The 27,321-nt window shown below is 41.2% G+C and overlaps 2 protein-coding genes across 8 annotated transcripts in view; both read right to left on the bottom strand.

The window, feature by feature from the left end:
• si:ch73-366l1.5 (FILIA-N KH-like domain-containing protein) overlaps nucleotides 1-6,202 on the bottom strand; it is a 39,993-nt gene extending 33,791 nt beyond the window's left edge. For 3 of the 5 annotated variants that reach the window (XM_058989957.1, XM_034039073.3, XM_034039075.3), the window contains exon 1: nucleotides 5,549-6,201. In XM_058989957.1, the coding sequence (XP_058845940.1) occupies nucleotides 5,549-6,025 (477 nt within the window). In that variant the 5' untranslated portion in view covers nucleotides 6,026-6,201. Of the gene's footprint in view, nucleotides 1-5,548 lie in introns of all 5 variants that reach the window. The other 2 variants (XM_034039072.3, XM_034039074.3) reach the window with 2 other exon arrangements.
• An 8,062-nt stretch (nucleotides 6,203-14,264) lies between these two features.
• On the bottom strand, nucleotides 14,265-26,969 carry jmjd6 (jumonji domain containing 6, arginine demethylase and lysine hydroxylase). 3 transcript variants are annotated; one of them, XM_034038614.3, is made up of 7 exons: nucleotides 26,886-26,969; nucleotides 26,067-26,202; nucleotides 22,956-23,344; nucleotides 22,035-22,321; nucleotides 21,507-21,642; nucleotides 20,152-20,290; nucleotides 14,265-19,066 (listed from the first exon to the last, which is right to left on the bottom strand). In XM_034038614.3, exons 2-7 carry the CDS (start codon nucleotides 26,193-26,195, stop codon nucleotides 18,935-18,937), a joined length of 1,212 nt encoding a protein of 403 aa, XP_033894505.1. In that variant the 5' UTR covers nucleotides 26,196-26,202; nucleotides 26,886-26,969; the 3' UTR covers nucleotides 14,265-18,934. The 3 variants fall into 3 exon arrangements, with proteins under 3 accessions (XP_033894505.1, XP_058845939.1, XP_033894506.1); XM_058989956.1 differs by lacking the exon at nucleotides 26,886-26,969 and adding an exon at nucleotides 26,524-26,756; XM_034038615.2 differs by lacking the exon at nucleotides 26,886-26,969 and having other exon boundaries at nucleotides 18,928-19,066; nucleotides 20,055-20,290; nucleotides 26,067-26,504.
• Nucleotides 26,970-27,321: the final 352 nt, after the last annotated feature.

Genomic DNA, 27,321 nt, shown 5'->3' with positions numbered 1-27,321 from the left:
CAGTCAATCAGCTCCCAGCTCTAGCATGCTTCTATCAGACAGTAGATGCATGCTGCTACATCACGGCATCAACTGCAAATCAAATTTAAAATCAATACGCAAACGTATCAGCTTTTTCATTTAACTTGCTGTACTGCAAGCTCAGTTCACATCTATTGGACAGTGACTAGGCCCTGTACCGACAACTGCAGAGTTAGCCAATCACAGCCTGTCAGCTCGCTTTCGATTCGGGACGCATAACTCAAGCCGCGGTCAACTACCGCATGGTAGAGTCTTCAAATCGAGAGCTTTCTCTCTCTCTCTCTCTCTCTCTCTGTCTCTCTCTCTCTGTCTCTCTCTCTCTGTCTCTCTCTCATCAAATTGTTATTTAACTATTATTCGGGAACATTGGCCAGGAGAAAGATTGCCGTGTATTCGTTCATGCTTCCTTCTGCAACGCTGCTGGGGTGTATTGTGGGATCAGAAAACCAGCATTGCTACAGATGTGTTCTGGATAAACTGCAAACCTTAGAAGATGTTTTTTTTTTCTCCTGGCAAACTCACCCGAGGAAATGTTGAGAAATATATTGCCCGGGTGGCTTATGACCCATGATGCGCGATTAAAAGAGTCGTCAATATGTTAATAAAAAAAGCACAGCCCTGCGATACGGACAACACAGGACACAGCAAACGGAAAGTAACTTGTTTACTTTGCAGTGTGTTCTGGAACACCAACATCCACAAAGAAACAGAGGAGTGGGCTATACTTTAAATGCATGTATCTCTGGCTGGAAAAGGAAGAAGTATACAGCCCTTACTGTCTGCTCTAGGGCAGACTTTGAGTGAAAAAACCAGATCGATAACCCATAAAAACGAAACATAAAAAGCAAAAAACTTAAAATTGGACTATTTGCTATATATGCTCATTAAACAGTTCACATGTTTAAACATTTTTCCTTGCTATTACTAAACTCCTGAATGTCCAGCCTTCACCTCTAAATCAAGACAGTCGTATATGGAGCATGGAGCTCATTGAACCCTATATGGCTCAAGTGCATTATTATTATTGCTTATTTCTTAGCAGACGCACTTATCCAGGGCGACTTACAGTCGTAAACAAAAATACATTAATACAAAAATAAATTTCTGCTGGACAGCACTGGTCTGGGAGTTAGAGTTCAAATTAAGGCTGTGAGGAAGTGTCTCCAGCTGCTTCCAGTCCGAGCTGTGAAAGAATGAACTCCAGCCTCCAGCCCAGCCCTGCACACTGAACCCATGGCCCTCTCTGCACTGGAGTGTGATGAAGCACGTCGCCCCACAGCATTCCATAGCATTCCACAGCCAGCCCACAGCTCCCAATGAAAAGAGCTGAGCAGGGCGTTGCAGAGCGGTTCACAGGCTGGTTCAGCAGCCGCTGCATTCGAAATGCTTGAGAAGCTTCAGGGAGAACACAAACACAGCTTCTGTATCCAATATACTCACTGTAGAAAAGGGCACAGGCAGAGGGGAAAAAGGGCTGGAAAAAGACCTGAGCAAATGGCTTGTACATGCCGAGACATGTCATCAAAAGCTGTGAAAGGTCACACCAGGTTAATAAAGACAGTGCTCCCCAGTGGTTCATCTTGCATAGGCAGTGCCAAGGGAGTGCAGGGCGAGTCATCTGCTTTGAATCCTGTTAGCATGGAGTTGACGACCTTGGCTGCACTGGCCAATATTATTGGTAAATAACGTTTCAATACAACAGCTCAGGAGAACTTAAGAGCAGTGGGCATCCTCCAATCCCACGACCAAGCTCACTGTTCCAAGGAACTGGAGAGAGGATGTCGGTGAACTACTGGCAAAAGAACTTACCCACAGAACAGAGCCATGCAGCACTGGTACAAGAGCTCACCCACAGAACAGAACCATGCAGCACTGGTACAAGAGCTCACCCACAGAACAGAACCATGCAGCACTGGTACAAGAGCTCACCCACAGAACAGAACCATTCAGCATTGGCACAAGAGCTCACCCACAGAACAGAGCCATGCAGCACTGGCACAAGGGCTCACCCACAGAACAGAGCCATGCAGAACTGGCACAAGAGCTCACCCACAGAACAGAGCCATGCAGCACTGGCACAAGGGCTCACCCACAGAACAGAGCCATGCAGAACTGGCACAAGAGCTCACCCACAGAACTGTGTCCTTCCCATCCCTCATGAATACCTCATTCTGGATGAAGGCACAGTTCCTTCTTTAACTCAATCCATTATCAGCAGGGGACGGGTCCTCTTCATGAGAGCTAGCACAGTTTACTGCACCTGCTCTAACCAGCAAAACAACAAGAGCATTCTTCAAGGGTAGAGACTGGCTAACCCCTTCACAGCTGGAATATGTTTCTGCTGCTTCCAATGTGCCTCCTGTCCTGAGCAGTAGTTCCTTTAAAGCTACTGTCCAATGCATACTGTTCGTCTTCGCCCCTCTCGAGTCAGCGAGGGGTTGGTAGCAGTGAGCTGAGCCTAAAAATAATTTGCTACTCCAAATTGGGGAGAAAATGATAAAAACAATTGGCGACTACTAAATTAAAAAAAAAAGGTCAATTCTGCTTATTTAGTAATACTGAAAGTTAAATCACAAAACGTTTTGATTAGAAGTCTCTTGCAATATCAAAACGTTTGTCATTGAACTGAAGTTCATTTTCTTATGGTTTCTTAAAATACCATAATAATATTCTGAAGCAAACAGAGTCAAATTGTTGGCAGCATAACCTATTGCAAAATAAAAATAAAAAAAACGTTGGATGACTTTGTTCAAACCTATGAAGCAAGTCGGGGCTGAGCTGAGATTGCATCCAAGGGCTCCTCCTTTTTATCAGACTGGCTGTTACGTGTCTTTGAGAATTGAGCTGCCAACACCAAATCAACATGGCAACGGACACTCACTGTCACTTTGCACTAAGGTAGTCTCCGAAAGGACTGGATGGGTGTGGAGCTCTCTCTGGGGCAGACTCGAGGCACACTCGTGGGGTAATGGAGAGCAGGGGGCCCTTGTAAGCTTACTATGGTAAAAGCAAAACAGAGTAATAAAGCACAGTCAAGCCAGGTAAAGCATAGGGAAGCACTATCAAAGCCCAGGGAGAAATGGTAAAGCATATTAAACATGGCAAACCAAGGTAAACTATGTATAGTATAACAACAGGGAAGCATAGAGAAACTGCACAAATACTGCACCAATTTACTGTGGTAGACTTTCATAGCAGATAGCTTGCATTACTGTTGCCTCTCCTGCACCTGCTCTGTACATTCAAATGTACTTAAACCAAAGCTCTCACAGGTGCCATATCGTTTGGCTACTGATTGTTTTGTTTTCCAGACTTTGTACTGCGACAGGTGAAGCCCATTGACCCTGCAGTGTCTGAAGTTTCATGGAAGTCCTTGGTTTCCTTACCCTGTTCAATGCCTTCCTGCGTTACAAGAAATAGAACCAAATGGAACCCTCGTTCCCTATTGGCAGCTACAACAGGAGTGGAAAGTTCAGATCAGGGCCTAGATCTTGCAACACAGAACTTATGAACAATGAATGTTGAGAAAGACCACAGGCCGTCTCCAACTGTTCTGAACTTTACTCCGCTCTCCCTCACCCTACTCAAAGTTTGAAGTGGTGACTTGGATAATGACCAGTAGAGATGCAACAATTCATTATTGACCACCATGGGTTTTTTGTTTGTTTCTTGTTTATATAATAATATTTACTCCATGCATATATTCATTACTATCCCACACATTTTACCACAGTAAATGTTCCCCATGCTTATTATGAATTGAGTTTACCATGTTTTTTAAATATGCTTTACCATATTTCTGTGCTTTACAATGCTTCCATATGCTCTGCCATGCTTTCACTGTGCTTTATAACACATCGCATGCTTTTACTGTGGGAAACCTTAATAAGGGATGCTTAACAATCTGCACATATATGTTTTTATTTCAAGACTAAAGAGTTTACACATTTTTGCTTCTTGCTTTTAAATAATTCAGTGTTCTCAATTCGCCCAGATTATTGACAATTATTACAATTCTGATATTTGATTAGCAAAATGTTTGCTCATTGCATCTCTAACACACTACATGCGATTTTCACAAAGATCCTAGATAAACCAGGAGTAAACTATAGGGTGGTGGCAGGAAATCCAAGTAGCTATTGCTGTAAGTTAAATAAGTATAAAAAAAGTCTACCCTTTTACAGAAATTTGCACTGCCTCTCTTTAAAGCCCAAATATAGCCCAGTGGTCATAATGAAAAAGAATTTCCAAGCATTGCCCAGGAATTTCAATTCATACCAGAGGAAAGCAGCACCAGATGTCCAATCTATGACACATGCACTAAAAAATAATTCTGCAGAGAGCATTAGACAGCATGCTATAGGATTATCTGTAACAATGCTTCAGCACTGGTCTACAGTATGCTATAGGATTACCTGGAACAATGCTTCAATACTGGTCTACAGCATGCTATAGGATTATCTGTAACAATGATTCAATACTGGTCTACAGCATGCTATAGGATTATTTGAAACAATGCCTCAATACTTGTCTACAGCATGCTATAGGATTACCTGGAACAATGCCTCAATACTGGTCTACAGCATGCTATAGGATTATCTGTAGCAATGCCTCAATACTGGTCTACACCAGCTGTTTGGGTTTATAAAATGTGGCAATAGCCACACCCTGCTGAAAATGACAGTAACAGCTGGTGAGATGATGAAATGGAACATTAAAAACTCCAGCACCAGTACTATAGTATAGGGCTATTATAATTCACGAGGACTGTAACTTACAGAATCGCTTGACTTCCTAATTTAAATGTACTTTCCACAGGTTTTTGTTTTTAAATCTACAATCAACCAGTCTCTTGACCCAGGAGACGCAGCACAAATAACAGTTCTGATAAAGAAGTGCGGCTTCTTACATTTCACAACACAGGCAGGTACCACATGCAAGCGTAATGGAGAAACGGATGTACAAATGATAAAGCAAGTACTATGCATGGATACTAAAGACAGAAACTACTTCAAAAGTAGTATGTAGCCACGCTCCTGTTTGCAATAATGATAAGTCACGATCATTCTAGAATAAATACTGACTGTACATTAGGTGCCCTTTCTTCAGCCAACCCATACAGAGTGCAAATGTAGATTAGAACACGCAATTGCTTGTGAAGTTCTGATTTGTTGTGCATATGAAATCAAACCACTGTCACATAATTGTCAATGTAGCGATTGTCTAATTTAATTGATAACTTTAATAGGCCGCACATGCAATTCTTTTAAAATAATGAGAAAAAAGGAACACGTGGCCATACATGGATGCATGACACTTTTTAGACGTTGTTTATTTCTATATCATGATTACTGACCGAAAATTGAAATTCTCACACCATGAGGTTTTCATGCAGGTAGGTATATAAAAGGATATAAAATAACCAATCTTGAGGTGTTCTGTAATGCAAGTTATATAGCTTTTATTGTTGGGGATAAACTCATGTTTCACTCCCAGAACCCCAAAGCCACACTGGGTATAACCTTACCTCACGGTTGACTGTGGCATTGTCTTCTTGACGGGGGTGACCCTGCTCCTCAGACTCGCCAACTTTGCCCACGTCTGTTTTCAGATTCCCCCCATCCTCTGCTCCGATTTCCTCCACAACTAGCTTATCTCCCCCAGCAGCACCCCCGGCTTTCCCCTTCACGTCCTCCGAGTCTCTGCTCTCTGTCGCTGCAGCACTTGCCTCGTTCTTTTCCTTCACATTAACATCTTCCCCCTTCTTTATCTCTGCGGGTTCTGCATCCTTGCTCGTCTTTGTTTGTTCCCCGTCTGCTGCCTTTGCATCTCCCTCCGGTTGCTCAGAAATCTTTGCACCATCTGTGGCGTCGTCGGATTTGTTTGCGTCTTGGTCTTTGGGAATGGCTAATTTCATTTTTAGAAATATAGCTGCCAAAATAATGGCTAGGACGCTGAATATCATTGCAGGTACCGCATAGGTCATTTCCGTGGCAACATCCATTATTGTGTTTGTTTTTTATTTTATTTTCTACTAATTTTTTGTTTTGTTTAATAGACTAACACTTGCAGCTTTCTCTTGCATATACAAATCTCCAGTTAAGCAGCTCCCGCTATCCACTGCTCCGCTCCAAGGTTCAGTCGATATCACTACAGCACTGCATCCTGCACAGAGCTCCAGATTATAATACTGGGGATCAGGTTTCATAACAGAGCGTCATAACCGAAACCCCGCCCAACGCACATACCTCTTTAAAAACGACTTATTCGCGTCGTGACGCAACAAAAGACAGCGACCACTAAAGTGATACACTAATATATATATATATATATATATATATATATATATATATATATATATATATATATATATATATATTAGCTTAGAGCCAGCTGCCCAACGTTTCGATATGTTGTACATATCTTTCTCAAGGGAGCCTGTGTTTGAAATGAGGTATTTATAGGTTTTTGACAGCATGACAACTACTTGTTATTGTTTAGATTCAAATCCATGATTTATTCTTACGTGATGTAATGGTGTTCTAAATATTGTGACATCATTTTTACTTCTATCTTTGAATATATATATATATATATATATATATATATATATATATATATATATATATGTATATATATATGTATATATATATATGTGTATATATATATATACATACGTGTTCAAATTTGTTGGTACCCCTCCACAAAAAACGAAGAATGCACAATTTTCTCAGAAATAACTTGAAACTGACAAAAGTAATTGGCATCCACCATTGTTTATTCCATATTTAATAGAAATCAGACTTTGCTTTTGATTTTTTATTCAACATAATATTGTAAATAATAAAACAAATGAAAATGGCATGGACAAAAATGATGGGACCGCTAACCTAATATTTTGTTGCACAACCTTTAGAGGCAATCGCTGCAATCAAACGTTTTCTGTAGATCTCAATGAGACTTCTGCACCTGTTAACAGGTAGTTTGGCCCACTCTTCCTGAGCAAACTGCTCCAGCTGTCTCAGGTTTGATGGGTGCCTTCTCCAGACTGCAAGTTTCAGCTCTTTCCATAGATGTTCGATAGGATTCAGATCAGGACTCATAGAAGGCCACTTCAGAATAGTCCAATGTTTTGTTCTTATCCATTCTTGGGTGCTTTTAGCTGTGTGTTTTGGGTCATTATCCTGTTGGAGGACCCATGACCTGCGACTGAGACAGAGCTTTCTGACACTGGGCAGTACATTTCGCTCCAGAATGCCTTGATAGTCTTGAGATTTCATTGTGCCCTGCACAGATTCAGGGCACCCTGTGCCAGGCACAGCAAAGCAGCCCCAAAACATAACCGAGCCTCCTCCATGTTTCACTGTAGGTATGGTGTTCGTTTCTTTGAAAGCTTCATTTTTTCGTCTGTGAACATAGAGCTGATGTGACTTGCCAAAAAGCTCCAGTTTTGACTCATCTGTCCAAAGGAAATTCTCCCAGAAGGATTGTGGCTTGTCAATATGCATTTTAGCAAATTCCAGTCTGGCTTTTTTATGTTTTTCTGTCAAAAGTGGAGTCCTCCTGGGTCTTCTTCCATGGAGCCCACTTTCGCTCAAAAAGCGACGGATGGTGTGATCAGAAACTGACGTACCTTCACCTTGGAGTTCAGCTTGTATCTCTTTGGCAGTTATCCTTGGTTCTTTTTCTACCATTCGCACTATCCTTCTGTTCAATCTGGGGTCGATTTTCCTCTTGCGGCCACGCCCAGGGAGGATGGCTACAGTTCCATGGACCTTAAACTTCTTAATAATATTTGCAACTGTTGTCACAGGAACATCAAGCTGCTTGGAGATGGTCTTGTAGCCTTTACCTTTACCATGCTTGTCTATTATTTTCTTTCTGATCTCCTCAGATAACTCTCTCCTTTGCTTTCTCTGGTCCATGTTCAGTGTGGTGCACGCAATGATACCAAACAGCACAGTGACTACTTTTCTCCATTTAAATAGGCTGAATGACTGATTACAAGATTGGAGACATGTGTGATACTAATTAAAGAAACTAATTAGTTTGAAATATCACTATAATCCAGTTATTTATGATCTTTTCTAAGGGGTACCAACAAATGTGTCCAGACCATTTTAGAATATCTTTGTAGAAAAAGCAATAATTCATCTCTTTTCACAGCTTCTTTGCTTTATTCTATGACATACCAAAGGCATGCAAGTATACATGATAAAATAGCTTTTAATTTCATCACTTTTCAGGAGGAATGAAGCATTATTTCAATGAGCTGTAAGGGTACCAACAAATTTGAGCACGTCTGTATATATATATATATATATATATATATATATATATATATATATATATATATATATATATATATATATATATATATATATATATATATATGTGTGTGTGTGTGTGTGTGTGTGTGTGTGTGTGTGTGTGAATACAATTATACAATTTCATTACTGTGCTGTTCTGGTCGATACAGCGTCTCACTCACTTGAGGTACAATTAGGTGTTCGCGTTATTGTGCATGCTGTTTGACATCTCTCAACAGTCTAAAACCTCTGCAGCCACCACCCTCCCTGTCGGGCAGTTGCTTGAGTTTGATCATTGTCTGGGCCGTTTGCCATACCCAAACACAAAGCCGAATGACTTCATGGCCGTTGTTGTGAGATCAGCGGTTTTGTGATGGTCTAGTCATATGGTTCAGCTGCAGTGTTGTCAAAAAGGACAAGAGTGACTGGGCAGTAAATACAGTAAGGCATAGAACTTTTAGCAGTTACTGGTATGTAAAACAAAGAGGTAGAATCTCAGAATCTTTTCCCAGCAGACAATCAATGATCAGTCTGGGAGCAGCCAGAAGCCACTAATGACTGATAGGCAGTGATAATTTGTAAATCGGTAGGTCCCGGAACACATAGTGAGCGCGAGAGGGGGGGTGTTCCGGGGGGCTCTGAGGTACCGGAACGCATGAGAAAAAAAGTGACAAACACAATGTAGCCAGACAATGTAACTATAACCTGTGTTAAGGTGTCATCTTTAGCCTTGGCTACAATGCTTGCTGCCGCTAAATGGGTCTTGATTCGGGCATGTTCAAAAACCTTTTTTCTGAGGGCTCTTTGTTGTTTTTTTTTACGTCGGAGGCAGAGGACGTTACTGTACATTCCACCCACTCTTTTGCTAGTTTCATCGCTCCAGTCTTTTCCGGACCCAAGCTCCCTGCCTTTTTGCATGTTGTACAGCCCAGCTTTGAATTTTGCATGACAAGCCAGGGGTTATACGTTTGCTTTTTCTTGAACTGAGCCTCCGTCCAAACTGCACCTGCTCCGGGCACTTCGTCGGTGGATGCACTGTCCTCCCTAGTTATTAATAATAATAATAATTGAGAGATACACCTCATTTCCAAAATAAATAAATACAAACATCTACTGGTATTGTAACGTTATTGTACCCAAGCCTTAATTATATAACTTGTGATTACATATTTGACCTTGAGGAATGAATGTATTTTATACCTGACAATTTACAACTACGGTTAAATATTTTATAATTTAATAATGACGGCGATTCACCTAGTCCACAAGGTGAAACGTAGTATCAGCTACGATACAACGACTTTCTAGGAGGATATTGCACACTCTAACAGATGACGTTCTTAAACGTCTATTATATTTTACACGCACATTAAATATACATTTTCTAAATGTTATTTTACTGTGTTAAACACTAAAAAATACTAAATATATACACGTTTAAACTTGATCACATGACTAATCCCAAAGGTTTACTGGATAGAAGAGGAATTGAGCGTTTTGCTATGTGCTGAATAAATACCACGGATTACTTCCACACATACCACTCGTAACGGCCTCTCTTTTGTTGTTGTAAAAAACAATCGGTGACTCCAAATGTATAGAAAAAAAACACGTAAGAAATGCAATTGACTTTTTTTTTTTAAAAAAAGATTAAATTAAATTAGATTGATACTGATGGCTAAACAATGCTAATGGTTCAAACTGTTATGTTCTCTCAACGATTCTAAATATATATTATTTTTTGTCAACCTATATTTAATTTAATGTTTATGAACCCAGTCAACCAAATATAGATTCCCCCTAGCTTTTGTGATGTGCAGTTCGTGAACGACTCGTAATGCGGTCTACATTGATTGGTTTTGTGTCATTGAATCAGTGAATCAAATGAACGAAATGAATCGATTCATCAAACTGAACCGAATCAAATGAATCGAGTCACTAAAAATAATCGAACTGCCCATCACTAATCCTCTCCGTCCCCCGTCCCCCGCCGAGTCAGACTCACTAGTAGGTTTACTAGCTAGTGGAGGACGTGCCGGTGGTGATGCTGAACTGGCGGGATTACCTCGCCGGCCCGCCCCATAACCTCTATGTACAAATAAGAGAGCAGGTCTGGAATCGGTGTGGCAGGATAGGATGCGCTTTTACGGTGGGTGGGAGAAATAACGAGGAGGCAGAGGCAGCTTTAACTCTGATCGCTTTTATTAGAATGTTTACAGTGCAAACAGTGAAAAAAATAATAAATCATGCCGCGAGAGGTACTGGATCCGGGCAGATAAGGTGCCGGAACGAAAAAAGTCAAATCTGAGAGGTGCCGGATCCTGTTCCGGCAGGATCCGGCTCAAATTAAGCACTGCTGATAGGGGAATGGCAATCTGAAAGGTTAGTGCTGAATGCAGGTAGTAAACAAGCTGCATAACAAGCTTATATGTGCTGTTAACTGGACTTGATAACCCTGCACCTCAGATAGGACCAGAGCTTTATGTATATCTTAAAAGCTAGCACAGCCCCCCACACCACGTAAGGGTACAGTGTGTTAGCATGTTACCTATTACACCACCAACACCTTTCCAGTCAAAGTCAAACAGAAGATGAATGCACAGGCATAAAATAGTGCTAGCACTGGGTAGATGCATATCTCCAGTAATAGGATGGAGCTGTATGTAGGCAAGTATTTTAATTTTAAAAATATAACTTCTCGTTCAATTGTAATGAAACTTGGTAAGGTAATTCTTTAGATCAGATTGAGAAGATCACATTTTTGTGTAAATGTCAAATTTGAAGACTGAACTCATTTACTTAAGCATCGAATCAAGTCCACTCAACAGTGCTGCACGTACCCTGACAGCAATGCACCCATGAACTGCGCCAGAATTGTGCAGGACTGGTTTGAGGAGCATGACATACTTCAATCCCTGTATTTCAATCCATTTCAGCATGTTTGGGATGAACTTGCACAATACATTTGGCAGCACAATCCTCTGCCTACCTCTCTTCTGCACCAATTAGGTGAAATATTAATGTGGAGTCTATACCACGCTGCGTGGGAAGGCTGTGATCAGGAGAAATGGCGTCCCAACCCGATATTAAGTACCGGTCTTAAAATCACACTTTTTACATGAACATACTGTGGATGTGAGTCATAAATACTGCATCTGTCTTCTTACAGTTACAGTAGAGGATGCGTGTTAGTTACGGTTACAGCTATAGCAGAGAATGTGTGTTACTTGAATACTTTTTACATTTGGACAACCAAGGTCTTTGTTGTTTGATTTTTCTGAATTCCTTTCCACACCCATTGCTAAATTCAGAGCTAGTGTACATCCCAGTCATTTCTGCCCGTGGTTCCAGGACCTTAACCACATTTTTGCAGGGGGCCGCAGTAACTATTTTCCAGGAATGATGACTAGGAGGTTTGCCTGCTGTCAGAGACAGACGGTTCTGTCATTTCGGCTGTCAGTAAAATACACCCTCAGCAGGGGAATGGGGAATGCAGCTCGCAATGGATTAGGAAGCCCTGTCAAGACTCTTAGTTTTCTGTTCAGCAACAGCTTCCCTTATAATAGAAAGGGCAACTTCATAGCAGCCCAGAGCTTATGACTGAGATACTGTACAGTATGCTGTCCCAATGCAGTGCTGTGGTACTGTACAGCCATTATGACTTAATTCCTTTTCTATATCTAAAATGATTGATTTAGATGTATAAAATGAAAGAAATGGTAAAATGAAAACAGAAATCATTCTAAATTACATTAATATTGTGTCCCAGAATGTTAGAAATGATTCTGTAATAAAAGCTGCAATTCCTGTTCAGTCAAGTGACAACTAACAGCTGCAGGCTATTGGAGTGTTACTGAACAGCAATGAGATCAAGCTCTGTCTTGTGCTGTTCCTATCCCAGCTGTCTCTTAACTGCGGCTGCTTTGAAAGGAGTTATTCCCACACTATACACTGGGTGATTAATCAATTGTGGAATGAAACCAAACAGATACCCTGCAGAAGTGTGGACAAGACAGAGACCTCTTCAGCGCAGTGTCTGTGTTGGAAATTGTCACCTATGTACTGTATCAAGTTTGGATGTACATTTGCATTATCACAGCTTGACATGGACCTGCGACTTAGCTGGTACATACCCCACATTCCCCTTTTAGCACAGAAATCAGTGCTTAAAAAGGGCTAACGGTGAACAGATTTGGATCTTCACAAGTTAAGACTGCTTTTCACAGATTTCCTGAAGACATTAACAGATCATCACCACCAGGGGGTGCTCTTGCAAACATGTAAAAATGTAATTACAACAGTCAATTGGGGATGGAGAAAGGGTATGAGCCAGTGCAATATGGATGACAGATGTGCACAATGTTGTTACATAATCTACTATGCTGTGCGACCAAAACTCTGCTGCTCGCCTTTTCTTTTCCCTTCCTTGTTTCTCCGCCGCTCACATCCGATTCAAAACTCTTGTACTTACCTATCACTGTCTTGACCTTTCTGCTCCCTCCTCTCTCCAGACAATTATTTCTTTTCCCTACACCCCCTCTGACACCAGCAGATTAGCTATACCCCCCTTCGCTCCCCCTAGAGTCTGCTCCTTCTCCACCCTTGCCCCTCAGTGGTGGAATGACCTACCCACGGATATCAGGACTGCTCAGTCCCTGACCACCTTCCGGCACCTTCTCAAGACACACCTGTTCAGACAGCATCTGTAAACCTCACAACCCTCGACTAAACTGGACTAGATGGCACCCAATTGTATCAGTACTTGAATCACTGTATTTGCACTTAACTGCTCCACACTTAGCTGGATTCTCCTACTGCTCTCAATTCTAACATTTTTTTTTTGTATCTTGTACTTGATTTTACTCTTAAAGGCAACCGTATTCACATGCTTTTGTAATTGCTCTTATTTGAATTCGTTCTTATCCATGTATTGTACTTACTACTTGCTCTAAATGGAATTACTCTAAAAAGCATATTTTTTTTTAGTTTACTGTTAACTGCTCAGTCTAAAATGTAATTATTTCCTGTATTTTTTATTTTCTCTTATTTAAATTTGCTCCTATTTACTACTGACTTACTGTATCTTATAACTGCTTTTATCTGTAAATGTGATATTTTCTAATATGATATTTTGTAACAACTGTAAGTCGCCCTGGCTAAGAGCGTCTGCTAAGAAATAATAAACAAACTTGCATTAACCAGCATCTGCACAGTATACACGGCAGCTCTAAGCGGGCTAAAAAAAGTAGTTGTGTCCTGCATAAACAATATGCTACCCTGGGAAGAGCGAATACGCACTGTACGTGTTTATTATGCCAACGAGAGCAATGCTGCCATCATTTCCAAAGCTTAAAATCGACTGGAATCATGAATTCCACAAGGCCCTTGAGAGGATGATGCTCTGATCAACATCCTGAAAGAACATGTGTTGCATTTCACTTTGTACAGAGATCAATAACCACAGCTCAGCATTCAAAACTTTTTTAAAAATTGCTTTATTTATCAAATACAGGTTTTGGACAATATGTATATACTATTTATTTAATCATACTCTCATTGGCAATCATTTACAACCAAAATCCATCATTTCATACAGAACATTAATTCATTTCCCTACATGCCAGGAGACAGATTGGAAACTGAGGCACAACACAACAACAACAACAACAACACAGGAGGCGATGGTCTTCCCAGTGTACTGCGATATGAACCAGTGGTAGAGGGCTCAGGGCTTGAGAGGCACACACTGGCAGAGCCTCAGACCCTTAACCCTCAAACCCTTTTTGACACATCCGACTGTCCCTAGCGGAGCAATAACAATAACATGTCAACATGTACAGTTCAAATAGCGTTTGCATTAGACGCAGCGCTTTTCAAAGCCGCCCCTTGGATTAATCCAGAGGTATAGGATTAACAGAGGCTGGTGTTTCCTACTGTTGCCATGGCCACTGATTTTTTTTTTGTTGCCATTTTTAAAAAGATTACCAAGACTTTAAAATCTTTATATCTTTATAATTTATGTAAGGCTTCAGCAGATTCAAGTACAACAATGTATTTATATATTTTAAATACCGGCTTCCTGTGCTGCATGTTACTGTGGTAGACCATGCTGACAGGAAGTGATGAAAGGTATCCAGAGGAAGCAGTTCATTGTCTACATTTTCAGCTTTGTATTCAAATAATCTCCATATCTCTAAGAGGGGAAAAATGTGGACAGCAATTAGGGGACCTCTGCTAATGGTACAATACAATGTGAAGCCTTGCATGTCAGTCCTTTAAGTAACTTGGTCACATTAAAAGGGTTTTGTGGCTCACCAGATAGCAGTATCAGATAAGACACAGTGAGACAGGTTTACTAAGCGTTTGATCTAGTTCAAAGTTTGCTCCATTTATTGAGAAAACAAACAAACAAAAAAAACATAACCCAAATTTAAATGTTAAAATATTTAGAAATAACTGATGCAGGAAGCATTCAATTATCATTTGAGATTCGCAATGCAATACTATTCACTTAGCATCAATAGTATCCAATGCCATATTCTGCAATCATCTCAAACTTGATTCACTACAAGCTGTGAGCAGCTATCGGACTGCCTGCCCAGCCTAGGATTTAAAAGTCAAGCTCCCATGTATAGTAATGGATGAAGCAGGGGTTGTAAATTGAAAACAATATGCCAAGGTCAAGATAAATACCATCAGGATATGCAGACCAAACCAAGATACGATATGTGATGGTCCAGACTGGCTACTTTGTATGATGTGCAGTAAGATAAAATGATCAGGAATAAGATAGGGTGGGATGGGGCAGAGAATGTACTAAATCTAGAGAACACCACTGCACTCAATATTGGGAGCAGCAACATGTGGACATCATAAAAATGCAAAGGAAGGAAACTACAATAAAATGACATTAGAAGTTATTAACTCCTGAATAGTTTCACCGCGGAGCCCCACCAGGACAGGAGCATGTGGTAAACGGGACAGACAAGGCACCTCATTATACTGTATAATAAACTGCTTGTTTCCTGTTCAGTGCACATGCACCTCCCCTTGAGCACACACTGGCTGACCTGGGTCTCCTTGACCACCTCTCATACACTGCCAAGTCAAGAGGGAGTGGGCAAACCAAACACAACCAAAACATAGCTTTTAATATTCAGCCTCCCAACTGCCTTCCTGGATGTAGAAATCACTTGCACTCAAATCCCAAGAGATACCACAAAACATATGCATTCACATTGCTGAACATCAAAAAACACGAGAATTAGTGCAGTTTTCTCTTTTGTTTTTGTCATTCTAAGACTCAAGAACTCCACCAGGGCACCCTGACAAAATGCCACATGCTGGGTTTGTTGAAATGACCTTGACCCATGAAGAGTGAGCACCTTGTTCAGGCCTTTATTACAATGAAACAACACAATATATCTGTGTTGATGCTACACTGTATTCAATGACCTTTGAACTGGTCTGTAGTGCAACACTTACCTCGTGGATAGAACTGGACAACAAAAACATGAAGTGACTGTGAAGTATGCCTTCATAATTACCTTGATTTCACTGTATTATACAACAAGCTGTAGTTTGCAGACAACATATTAATGTGTACTAATACCACATATTAGGATTATATGTCATCCCACCATAAATAAAAACACAGATAATTATGTACATTCAGCAAACTCATAGGAACATAAATATTCTGTACATAACTAATTTAAAAAACAATATTCCTCAATAAACCTCAGTATGTGGTATCAGTAAGTTGCTTTAGCAGCAATATTGAAGCAAATCAAATGCAACATGGCGTAAATCCAAATCGCAAAATCTGCCAAAGCTAAGCTAGCAATCAAGCAAGGATGAGAGCAAGGATTTACAAATAAAAAAAATAAAAAAAGGACTGCTAAGTTGCCAACATCTCAAATCTGAATGCAAAACACAATCTTTGCAGTTCAGTGCTCTCTTGATATTTCATTCGTTAGGAGACGTTGACAGTAAATTGTAAAACTCCTATATTTTTCGTTATGAGAACTTCAGGAATTTAGTTTGTAATAGTTCTAGTTTTTTGACAGAGGGAGCCTTTACATGTACATTTATAAAACTTCGATGGCTATCTCTAATCAAGTTGAGTATTTCATTGTCTTGCATTATTTGCTTTGTCAGGTCTGTCTCTCAACTTGATTAGACGTAGCCACCAAACACCAATAAACATATTATAAGTCATTAAATCTAAATTAAAAAAATATATATAGATCTTGCTGAGGTTTAAACATTTAGAGTGCTTAGTCACTGAAATTAGCTGTGAGATCTACACTCTATTATAGGTTCCAACTGGGACATGACTTATAATTACTTTCTCAAAGATTTCAATGTGCTGCCAGACCAATACGTTTTCTTATTTCTGGAGTGTGAGCTGGTACAACAGAGCAGTTCTGCACACGCAGCCTCCAATTGCAGGAGCCAGTCCCCATGAACCAGACCAGTGTGCAACACATCATTGTAAACACTCAGTGGTACACATTTACAAGCTATCAGGGCCATTCAAGTCAGCAATATCAGACCACTGGCTTGCACAAGATGTTTTGGATGATAAAACCTCTGTGTAATTAGGATAGACCTACATGTATCAAAACCAGCTCCAGAAAGAAAGCACTGAGCTGTGAGCGGAAGTGGTCATGGGTTTTGTCTGCTGATTCCTTGCCTGGCATAGCCAGTGTTATTGTTGCTCTCATTTATCTAGACTGTTTTCCCCTTCAGAAAAAAGAGAACATGATTGCGACTTGCAAAACCTTTAGCCATAGCTGTATCACCCTATAGAATTAACTAGTTTTGCTTCATAAAGTTGAATGAAACCTGCTGAATAATGTTATGTTAACATACTGAATTACATACCGCTTTCAAAATCTAACATGAAATACTGTACTACTATTATGGCTTCCTGTAGACTTCTGAGATATCATTTTGTTAAATAAAATATCTAAAATTATGTTCATAAAGTTTTTTTTTGTTTGTTTGCTTTTTTTCTTTTTTTTTTTTTAAATGTCTCAATCCTAAAATTCTAGGGGATGCAAACTTTCTTTAACTTTCTGTACAGTAACATCAGCTCATATAGATCCAAGGCAAAGATATTAAAGGGTACATAAGGACCTTTTTATTTTATTGTGTTACATGTTCCCATGTGTTGTTACAACTGTTTACTTAAGGTGGGTGTATTAATTTTTTTTTTTTTTTTACATTTTGACCACTTTTTTAAACTTAAATTGCATTCCCTGCCTCAAGATGGCTTCTCATGTACCTGCATGGACCTCTGAGAACTACATTTCCCATCATCCTCCTGCACATGATGGGATGGGAAAATGTAGTTCTGAGCGGTCCATGCGGTTACATGGGAAGCCATCTTGAGGCAGGGAATGCAATTTAAAAGTTTAAAAAAAGAAGTGGTCAAAATATAAAGAAAAAAAATTAAAACAATACACACACCTTACGTAAACATTTGTAGCAACACATGGGAACATGTAACAATAAAATACAAGTCCTTATGTACCCTTTAAAATACTTTAACAGTGTTAGTTCAGCTTGCTATGCCAGCACGTGGTCATATGGCTAGAGCAATTCAGTTGCTAGTTTGACGCTAGGATTACCTCTGGTCTATTTTATGCCACAATGCTTTCCCCAAGTGTGGCCATATAAATGAACTCTCAGCAATGCAAGACGAAAAGCAGCTACTTCTCTTTAAGCATATTTTTAGTACCACAATGACGCACCCATACATTCAGAAAGGACTAAAGGAAACTTGCCTCCACTAACTGTTCTTCTACAGTATCCACTGTATATAAGAGACAACCAAATCTCTTTCCTGGTTACACAAAGCTACAAAAAATGCTGTGAAGCAAACTGCTCTGTTAAAAAACAATACTCCAAGTTTAAAACTGTTTGTTATTGCGATTCTGCCACTGCTTGTCAAGCCACTGAAGCGCTCTTGCTGCTTGTCCTGGGGAAGTGGATGAGCGGAGCACCTTGCCATTAACCCCTCGAGGGAGGGGGGTCACCAGGATGAGCTCCCTGGGGAAGTGGATGAGCGGAGCACCTCATGATTAACCCCTCGAGGGAGGGGGGTCACCAGGAGGAGCTCCCTGGGGAAGTGGATGAGCAGAGCACCTCATGATTAACCCCTCGAGGGAGGGGGGTCACCAGGAGGAGCTCCCTGGGGAAGTGGATGAGCAGAGCACCTCGCCATTAACCCCTCGAGGAAGGGGGGTCACCAGGAGGAGCTCCCTGGGGAAGTGGATGAGCGGAGCACCTCATGATTAACCCCTCGAGGGAGGGGGGTCACCAGGAGGAGCTCCCTGGGGAAGTGGATGAGCGGAGCACCTCGCCATTAACCCCTCGAGGAAGGGGGGTCACCAGGAGGAGCTCCCTGGGGAAGTGGATGAGCGGAGCACCTCATGACTAACCCCTCAAGGGAGCGGGGTCACCAGGAGGAGCTCCCTGGGGAAGTGGATGAGCGGAGCACCTCGCCATTAACCCCTCGAGGGAGCGGGGTCACCAGGAGGAGCTCCCTTGGGAAGTGGATGAGCGGAGCACCTCATGATTAACCCCTCGAGGGGTCACCGGGAGGAGCTGCGTTCTTTGCTCACGCAGTCATCTTGCGTGGTGGAGTCTCCGTTTCCCATCATGCCGCAGGTCCGCCTCTTCTTCCTGCGGTGTGCCATCGCATCTCCCTCTGATCCTGACTCGTCCTGGAGATGGGAGAGCAGTCACCTGGTTAGAACTCCCTGTTCAGTCTAGCTGCTCACATAACTTGAGTACAATACATGGCACATAATTCAAGGGTCGCGTGATCTCAGGGTCATTGATAGCGCTGGGACAAGTACTTAGATTTGAAAATAAAAGATGACATTAAATATATTGGTTCACAATTTATAAATGACTATCTTGCAAAGTATGAATAAATGAGGTTTGAAGTAAATAAAACCCATTCTTGGTTACAGAATAGGGGTTTCTCTCCTATCTTGAGGTTATTTGATGGGGCACTGGGTTTACTAGACTCCCATGACATACATATATTTATTGTAATGTGGTACGAATTACAGCTATCTCAAAATTAAGAATATTTGAGTATAGGTTTAAATTTTAAAAGAATATTCTAATAGGAAAAATGTATGTTCATCCTAGCACTAGTAATTGAGCAGAACTTGAAATTTGAAATTCAGGAGTAGTGTGAAAGGCTTGTCTGTTATATACAAATTCAAGTGCTAGTCCAGGATAAAAATTAAATTTTTCAGTTTTATTTTGTAATTATGCTGGCATGAACAGGGAGCTGCAACACATACACCAACTCAACTTAAACTAAAGGCAAGCAAAACACAATCTAAGGCAAATAACTAGAAGGCATAATTAAATGGGAATTCAAACATAAAATAACTATGATTATATAACAGCTTGGGTGAAGTTTGGAGCACAACCTCATCCTACAATGAAACAGAGCCAGCCAGAGCAGTTCTGCACACGCAGCCTCCAATTGCAGGTGCCAGTCCACATGATCCAGACCAGTGTGCAACACGTCATTGTAAACACTCAGTGGAACACATTTACAAGCTATCAGGGCCATTCAAGTCACAAGTCAGCAATATCAGACTACCGGCTTGCACAAGATGTTTTGGATGAGAAAACCTCTATGTAATTAGGATAGACCTACATGTATCACCATCAAAATGTTGGGCTTGCCTTTAGTCTACATTTTCATGGAATGGTCCTGTTGCTGCTGAGCAAACAACCTTGCAGATCCCTGCGCAGCTTGTAATAATGAACGACGGACAGTCACCTCGGAGCCAGAGTCTGAGGAGCTGGAGCTGGAGGAGCTGGAGGAGTCGCTAGAGCTGTCAGAGGCGATCCCCGTCGATTCCTGCAGGTCCACCGCGTCGGCCAGTGCAGCCAGCTCAGGTCGCTCCTGCTTCAGGACCCTGAGACAGGGAGCACCATAACACACATAAGCCGCTTGCACCGGAGCGAGCCGGGAAGCACCTAGGACTAGGACCATCAGCGAGCCAACACTAAAAGAGCTAATCAATCCAACTCCCAGATGTAGTGATATCCAATGAGTTACAAAACACAAACTAATCCTGAAGTAGTGTGTGTATGTGTATGAAGACAAGTACAGCACAGTAAAGAGTAACTATATTGCACAGGCTTACTCCTTTTATCCAGTCCGTGACATTAAGTTTCTGGGATCATGTGCAGATTAATGGTTAACTAGTGTAGGCAGTGTGTAAACAAATTATTTGTTGCTGCACAGCGAGTTCTGGACTCGTTCCTCATTGTAAAGTCAACAAAGGAGAGATTGTGCAAGAACTAGAAGAAGTGAAAGGGTATTGTTTGTGGAAATGGTATCAATCTGCAGCTGTGGAGCTAGATCTTGTCTTTAGAATGGGGTGCTTTGGGAAAGCAGGAGCTGCAGAGAGTGGTGTCAGTGTTTTAGGAGGGGCTCTCTTTCTTCTCTCTGATCCAGAGATATTCTACAGACATTAAGATCACAGACCTCCCCCAGTGTTGTGGATAAATCTCAATACAAGCCAATACAACTAAAGCCCTCTATCCTGACTAATTCTCAAAAGACAGGCCTCCAATCCCAACCCTGCTCCCTGATGTAAATGATGGGCTGCTCCTGTTCACTTAACAGTGCATCGAGACACAGCACAGGAGATTTTTAGTATGTTTCTCTGAATTTGTAACAGGTAATAAGTCTTCCCTTGTGAGCAAAACAACTTTCTTGCATTTAACGATCACAGAAAAATGATAAAGAAGAAAGTCAGACGTCTTTGTTGGAAATTGCACGAGGAATCCAAAAATGACATACAAATTGTAACAAAAAAAGATTACCTTCCTGTAACTTTGTATATATGAAGCAGAGACTTTGAGCTTTCCATTACATTTTTTTCAGATTTTTATTATTGGGTTTTTTTCAAAAACCTTGTTAAGGGGTAACGTATTTGTTTTTTAAATGTGTTTTTAATTTCATTTTTGGATTCCTCATGCAATCTCCAATAAAAAGACAGCTAACACAAGCATCTCACCTCACATGTCCTTTGGTGTAGGGGGTAACTGTTGGGTGAATTGTCACGGAATGACCCCTACGGGTCTGAAATAAGACGACTGCAGTAAAAGCAAGTCCAGCATTACCTGTACCACTTCCTGGAGAGTTTGGGCCGGCCTCTCACGGTCTTGTGCCACACGATGGGGAAGTTGGTGGTGCTGGCGAAGTTCTGTGTGACAGCAATGGTGGTGTCAAGATTGAGGACGACATGCCACCAGCCACCTGCAGGGCCGAGGGGAGACGGTCAGAAGAAGCAAACACTTCATCTGGAGGCAAGGGCTCCAGGAACAGCCACTCTTTGAACTCCGATTATCAACCTCAAAGTACATACTTCACCAGACAACTGCACTTCACGGCACAGTTTCAGGCCCATTACCACCTAGCAATGTCCCTGCAGTTTGATCAGTGGAGTACAGTATATAATACCGTTTGAACACCAACACGGATGCCTATTCTTCCCATGCATATTTCTGAAAATGGCTAAGTGGTTTGAAGGAAATCCAAATTCTGATTAACACTCGCCTGGAAAAGCCTCCTCCCATTCTTCTGATTACACCCCCCTCCTGTGTCCCATCCCTTCCAGCCCTGTATCTGGTGATGATGAAGCAGCTCACCTGGCACGAAGACGGTCTCCCCGGGTCCCTGCAGGATCTCCAGGGGTGTGAACTCCGGGGGCCAGTCTGGGAGCTGTGTGCGTGGGTAGATGACGCTGAACCAGGTGATGGCCTCGTCCTGCTGGTTGCCGCCGTCGTCGCGGGTCACCTTGATGAGCTCACGAGGCGTGTTGGTGGGGAACAGGCACCAGCGCTTGTATCCCTGGACCAGCGCGTTCCAGGCACTGGTGCCTAGTGGATCGATGTGAATCCCTGTCCCAGAGCGAGAGGGGCCCATCACAAACCACCTGCACAGTGGAAAACAAAGTTAGCTGTAATCTACTAATATGTTTATATTCATTTATAGGGGTGGTTTCACAGACTGCCAGGGAAAACTGGTATACAGTAATTATTTACACATTAATATCTATCGTATATGTACAATGATTAATGTATGCATTCAACGAGTTACAAGATTACTTTATGAGTTGGCTCAAACATTCCATTATTTATTGCCACTGTATGGTTCAGAATTCAGAATGTGTTTTTATTTTTTGTATTTTTATTTTTTTACATTGGAGGCATAAAAATAATTGATAATTTACAGATTTCTGATGGTGCCGTTGTACTGAGACAGCCTATCCCTTACTTGTGTGTTTCCCAGTAGATACTGTGCTGGTCTTGGCAGCTGCTGTGCACCATTACCACACAACATTCACTAGACTACAGTGTGCACAGAGGCACTGTTGTAAACAGATCTTTAGAAGGGGATATTTACCTAACTTCTGACTGGAATCCCTGTACTAACTGTAGCTTCCTGAATCCTGGGGAATTCCACTATCAGTTTGGTTTGCACTCACTGCTTTTACCACAATAATTTGCACTGGCCTTTTCATTCTGCAATATGCTTTTGGATTCACTGCTATTTTATTGCGAGATCACCTGTAGGGCGGCCGGCGCTTCTCTCCGGCGAACTGGAAGAGGTCGTCCCTGAAGAAGATGGGCACCTGATAATCCTCCAGCAGCTTCTTGCGCTTGGTGTGCTCCCCGTAGCTGCTGTCGAAGATGTAGAGTGGGCTGTCATCACGCGTGGTCTCCATGTACTCCACGTAGTACTTCATCTTCATCTTCACCGAGTAGCCATCATTGTCCTCCCCGCACTTGAACTTCTGGTTACGATACTTGCGCTTGAGCCGCTCTAGCGTCCACTTCTCCTGGGCTGGCCAGCTGCTCTGGGCGTTGAGCAGCACAACAGGCTTGTAGGGCTTCTCAAAGCGCTCGATGAACTCCTCCGGGCTCAGCTGCAGGCTGTCTACACGCTCCACACTGTCCTGGAACCAACAACAGCAGCACGTTTACCATTTATAGCACTTTGGTTGCAATTCAATATTCTTATATATAGATTTTTTTTTTTTTGGTTAATATATTTAGTGTTCTAATGCATCTTTGGAAGTTAAAAGCTGAAGCTGGACGTTTTTGGGTTAAAAACATTCAGCCTGTCATTTCTGTTAAATTACTCTGTGTAGACCCAATAAAAAATGGAATTAAAAAGTGCTGAAAGAAAACGTTCCTCCCAAACCACTGCGAAACTTGAATAAGCAGTAAACTGGGCAAATCTGCAAAACAAGCAAAACAGATGCTGTGATCAAATATCTGGAAGCTGCTTTAAATGAAATGCTTCTGTGAGCTGGTCTGTTTGTTTTTATTGTGGTAGCTTTAATTACTGTGCATGTATTGAAATAAGTTTTGTTTGTCTGATTATGTTGTTGCTGAATTCTATCGACATATTGATTGAATTCAAGCGTAAGGGCCTTATCCAGATAGTCTATTACTACATTATTCTACTCGATAACACTGTAACGAGCTTATCTATCAGTTTTAAAACAAAAACAACATGTAATAAAGTATGTGCGGTTCCTTTGGCTACACAAATAGAGTTTGGTTTTTCGAGTTTTAAATGTTAATTTCAGTTTTACTGAAAACCGCTCTGGATGCCAAAAACAGCTGAAAGAGTTGATTTAAAAAACAAACAAAACAAAACAAAAAACACACAGAACCGATCATAACCAAACTTGTATCCCGAATTCACATTCTTCAGTGGGAAGACGTTTATCTTTGAAGATGCAAACCCACCACTGGAGGTTGCATTTGAAATGAGCATGCGTTTAAACTGGGCTCAAACTGCCACCACACTTAGGCAGCATGGTTCCATGGGTGGGTTCTCTTTGCAATGTAAATAGAGTTATGATAAATAAAGGGTACCAATGTCACAACTGAACCTACACCCAGATTATCCTCCCCAGCCCACAAAAACACAAAGGCCAGTGCAGCACTCCCTAGGAGCACCAGCCAAACTCAGCACAACAGGGATTCGAAACAGCAACTCCTCTAATTCCCTGATAGCTTCAGTCTCATGAATGTATATCTATCTGTACAAACCTGGGTGCGGAAGGGAAAATGGTGGATGCTGAAAGTTTTGAGGGCTGATGGTTTATAGTTGTCAAAATGGGTAGCAGTTTAGGGGTTAAGTAAACTATAACTCAAAAGCAAACCCACTGGAAAACACTACTACCGTCTGTAAAGTGTCCACGAAGCGTGCAGATAAATTCTCATTCCTGGAAATGTATTCCCCAGCACACGGCAGCAGTGCTGCACAGGAGAGAGCTGGGTATAGAGTGGAGTACGTGGAGGACGTGCGCTGGGCTGCTATGCCCTCCCCTTACTGACACAGCAGGCAGAGCAGGGCCCTCCCACAATCCTCTACCTACACAAGCAGGCAGGCCTAGTTAAACTGTTCTTTCTCTTTTCAACTGGAACTGCTTTTATTCTTCCTGTGCAACTGGCAGCTCTGCTTTAACAATAGATTAAAATACATCATAGTTCAATTGTTTATCCTTAGTTTGTACCCAAATTCAAAGATGCAGCATATTATTAGATCTTGCTTTGATTTTTCTTTAGTGGCAGTATCCCAATAAATCATGCTCTATTCTACACCAAACTCCTGGGTGACTGATTTGGGTTCTTTCATTGTTAACCTTTCTGTGCATTCTACTTTTTCTATTTTGTTTACAAATTTATGTTGTTGCAGCTGCAAGCACACAATCTCTTTCTCATTCTTGTCACTATTAGTCGGAACCACTCAGGCATGATCCTGCTCAACATGCAGCAGTGTGAGGTTATAACTGCCACATACAAGCTCCACAGTAGTTTAGGAAAGTTTTTCTGCTATGCTGATAACACTTTACAGGAAACATATAAAATAAAAACTCAATATTCACACTATGTATATCGCTTGTGTACAAAGTGAAGTTTGTAAGGTTTGGGAGTTTTGAAACAAGATTTTACAAAGAGTGTCCTCTTCAAATTCAAAATTAAACTTAATGCAAAACTATTCAATAGTCATAGGTGTAATAGCTAAAGCTTTAAAAAACAAAACAAAAAAGCAGCAGCCTGTGATAATGAATCTATGCTAATCAGCGGTAAATAAGACGATGATCCTACCTTCTGCCCCCTTTATCATTGTTTAGTGCAGCTATTCAAATCTAGAGTGTTTTCACTTCTCCAGATGGTCCATAGGTAAAGCCCCAACCCACCCAATACTTAAAACAGCCCCTTCAATTTGAATTATGTGCCATTTAACTACACAATGATAGCGGGAACTGTGAAAATTGATTTGAAGCAAAAAAAATCGATGGCACTGATTTGAAAAACAAACAAACAAACAAACAAAAAAAAACTTATGGCCAAGTCAAAAACACGAGAGCACTGCTGTTACCTCAGCAATGAAATTAAATAAAGACAAGGACAGGGAGATAACAGAATGACCTCCATTGCAAACGACGGGGAAGAGTATTCAACACTTAAAAGTACGCAGCTACATACACAAAACTTACTACACAGTGCTGTATTCACTGTGTGCTGTTTATGGGCAGCCGCAAGGAAAATATACTGTAAAAACAAAACAAACGCGCAGAGTACAACAGGCAGAGAGCGGGCCAGCTCGTTTTCTTTTTTTTTACATGAATGTTCACTTAGTTTGCCTCTGAAGATTACCTTGACTGTCCGATGCGATAAATCGAAAGTCTCGTGGTAGTTATGTTTAATCCAGTCTGAGGAGTCCTTCAATTCTGGTCTCGCGCTTCGTTTAGCCTCTTTAATCCGCTTCTTATTTTTATGGTTCATTCTCCTTCTAGGGTATAGCAAGTGGGATACGGTGTAATTAATGAGTGACGCTGAATAAAAAAAAGAAAACTTAAACACGAACCAAGGCAGTAACAATAACAGTGTTAGGGCTGTACAGTATTCCGGAATACTTAGTCGTGTGTTTAATGCACACAATATTGCGTGTCTTGAACGCAGAACTGAGATTAAAATATAAAAATATGCACATATATTTCTTTCTAGAAATTTCACGCCACTGGTTTCTAGCTCCACGCTCAGCGTTCTCAACTGAACTTGCGCTATCCCCCGCCTCCAACCTGAGGCGTGGAAATGATTGGCGAAAACTAACATTTTTGTCCTGTTTTCCTGCGATGTGATTTGCTGTCCTGAGGATGACGCCTTCGACCCTTGTGCGCGAAACCTATGATTGTCACCACAGCCCGCCTCCTGAGCGGTGATTGGGTTAGCCGGTATAAATCATTTACAAGGGCTAAACACTTCGCCCCCTGCCGCCATACTGGGAGAGGCAAATGTGTTTATTTTATAAAGCAGTTACTTGCAAGTTTCGAGATGTTTACACTGAATGAGACCATTTAAAACAACAAATACTTGTGAAAATGTAGATTCCAAACGTTTTCAGTATATTTTTGTTTCTTTATTAAGAAAATACCACAAAAACAAGGCGCTGTCTCTTAAAATAACACTATAGACCTGCAGCCATAGGTCGTGTTCTTGCATCCCACGGCTGGCTGCGCGTGGCTGCTCTCGGTTTGACGTCATGTTGCTACGAGTAACGCCTTCTCCAAACCTTTGCGAAACTTACCAACAACATCACCTATTTATACTCCAGCTGCAGAATGAATGACTTATTCTATTTGTTTGATGTATATAATGAAACGTAATTGTATTTAATTATGTAATTTATCACAATGTATCACACATGGGGATTGCATTCATTTGCAATCCATTATAATTTAATATACATTTTTACACGTGCTATAGTTTCTGGATTATCAGACTAAGGTATACAGAGTCAGTTTGATGTAATTGTTGAACATTAACTTTATTGTATACATTACTTATCATGGATTAGTACATTCGGTTTAATTTACTATTAATTACTATTTTATATTGATTAATTCATCTA

This window comes from Acipenser ruthenus, chromosome 17 (assembly GCF_902713425.1).
Source record: "Acipenser ruthenus chromosome 17, fAciRut3.2 maternal haplotype, whole genome shotgun sequence".
Classification (NCBI taxonomy): Eukaryota; Metazoa; Chordata; class Actinopteri; order Acipenseriformes; family Acipenseridae; genus Acipenser; species Acipenser ruthenus.
This window is presented reverse-complemented; position numbering and strand designations above follow the sequence as displayed.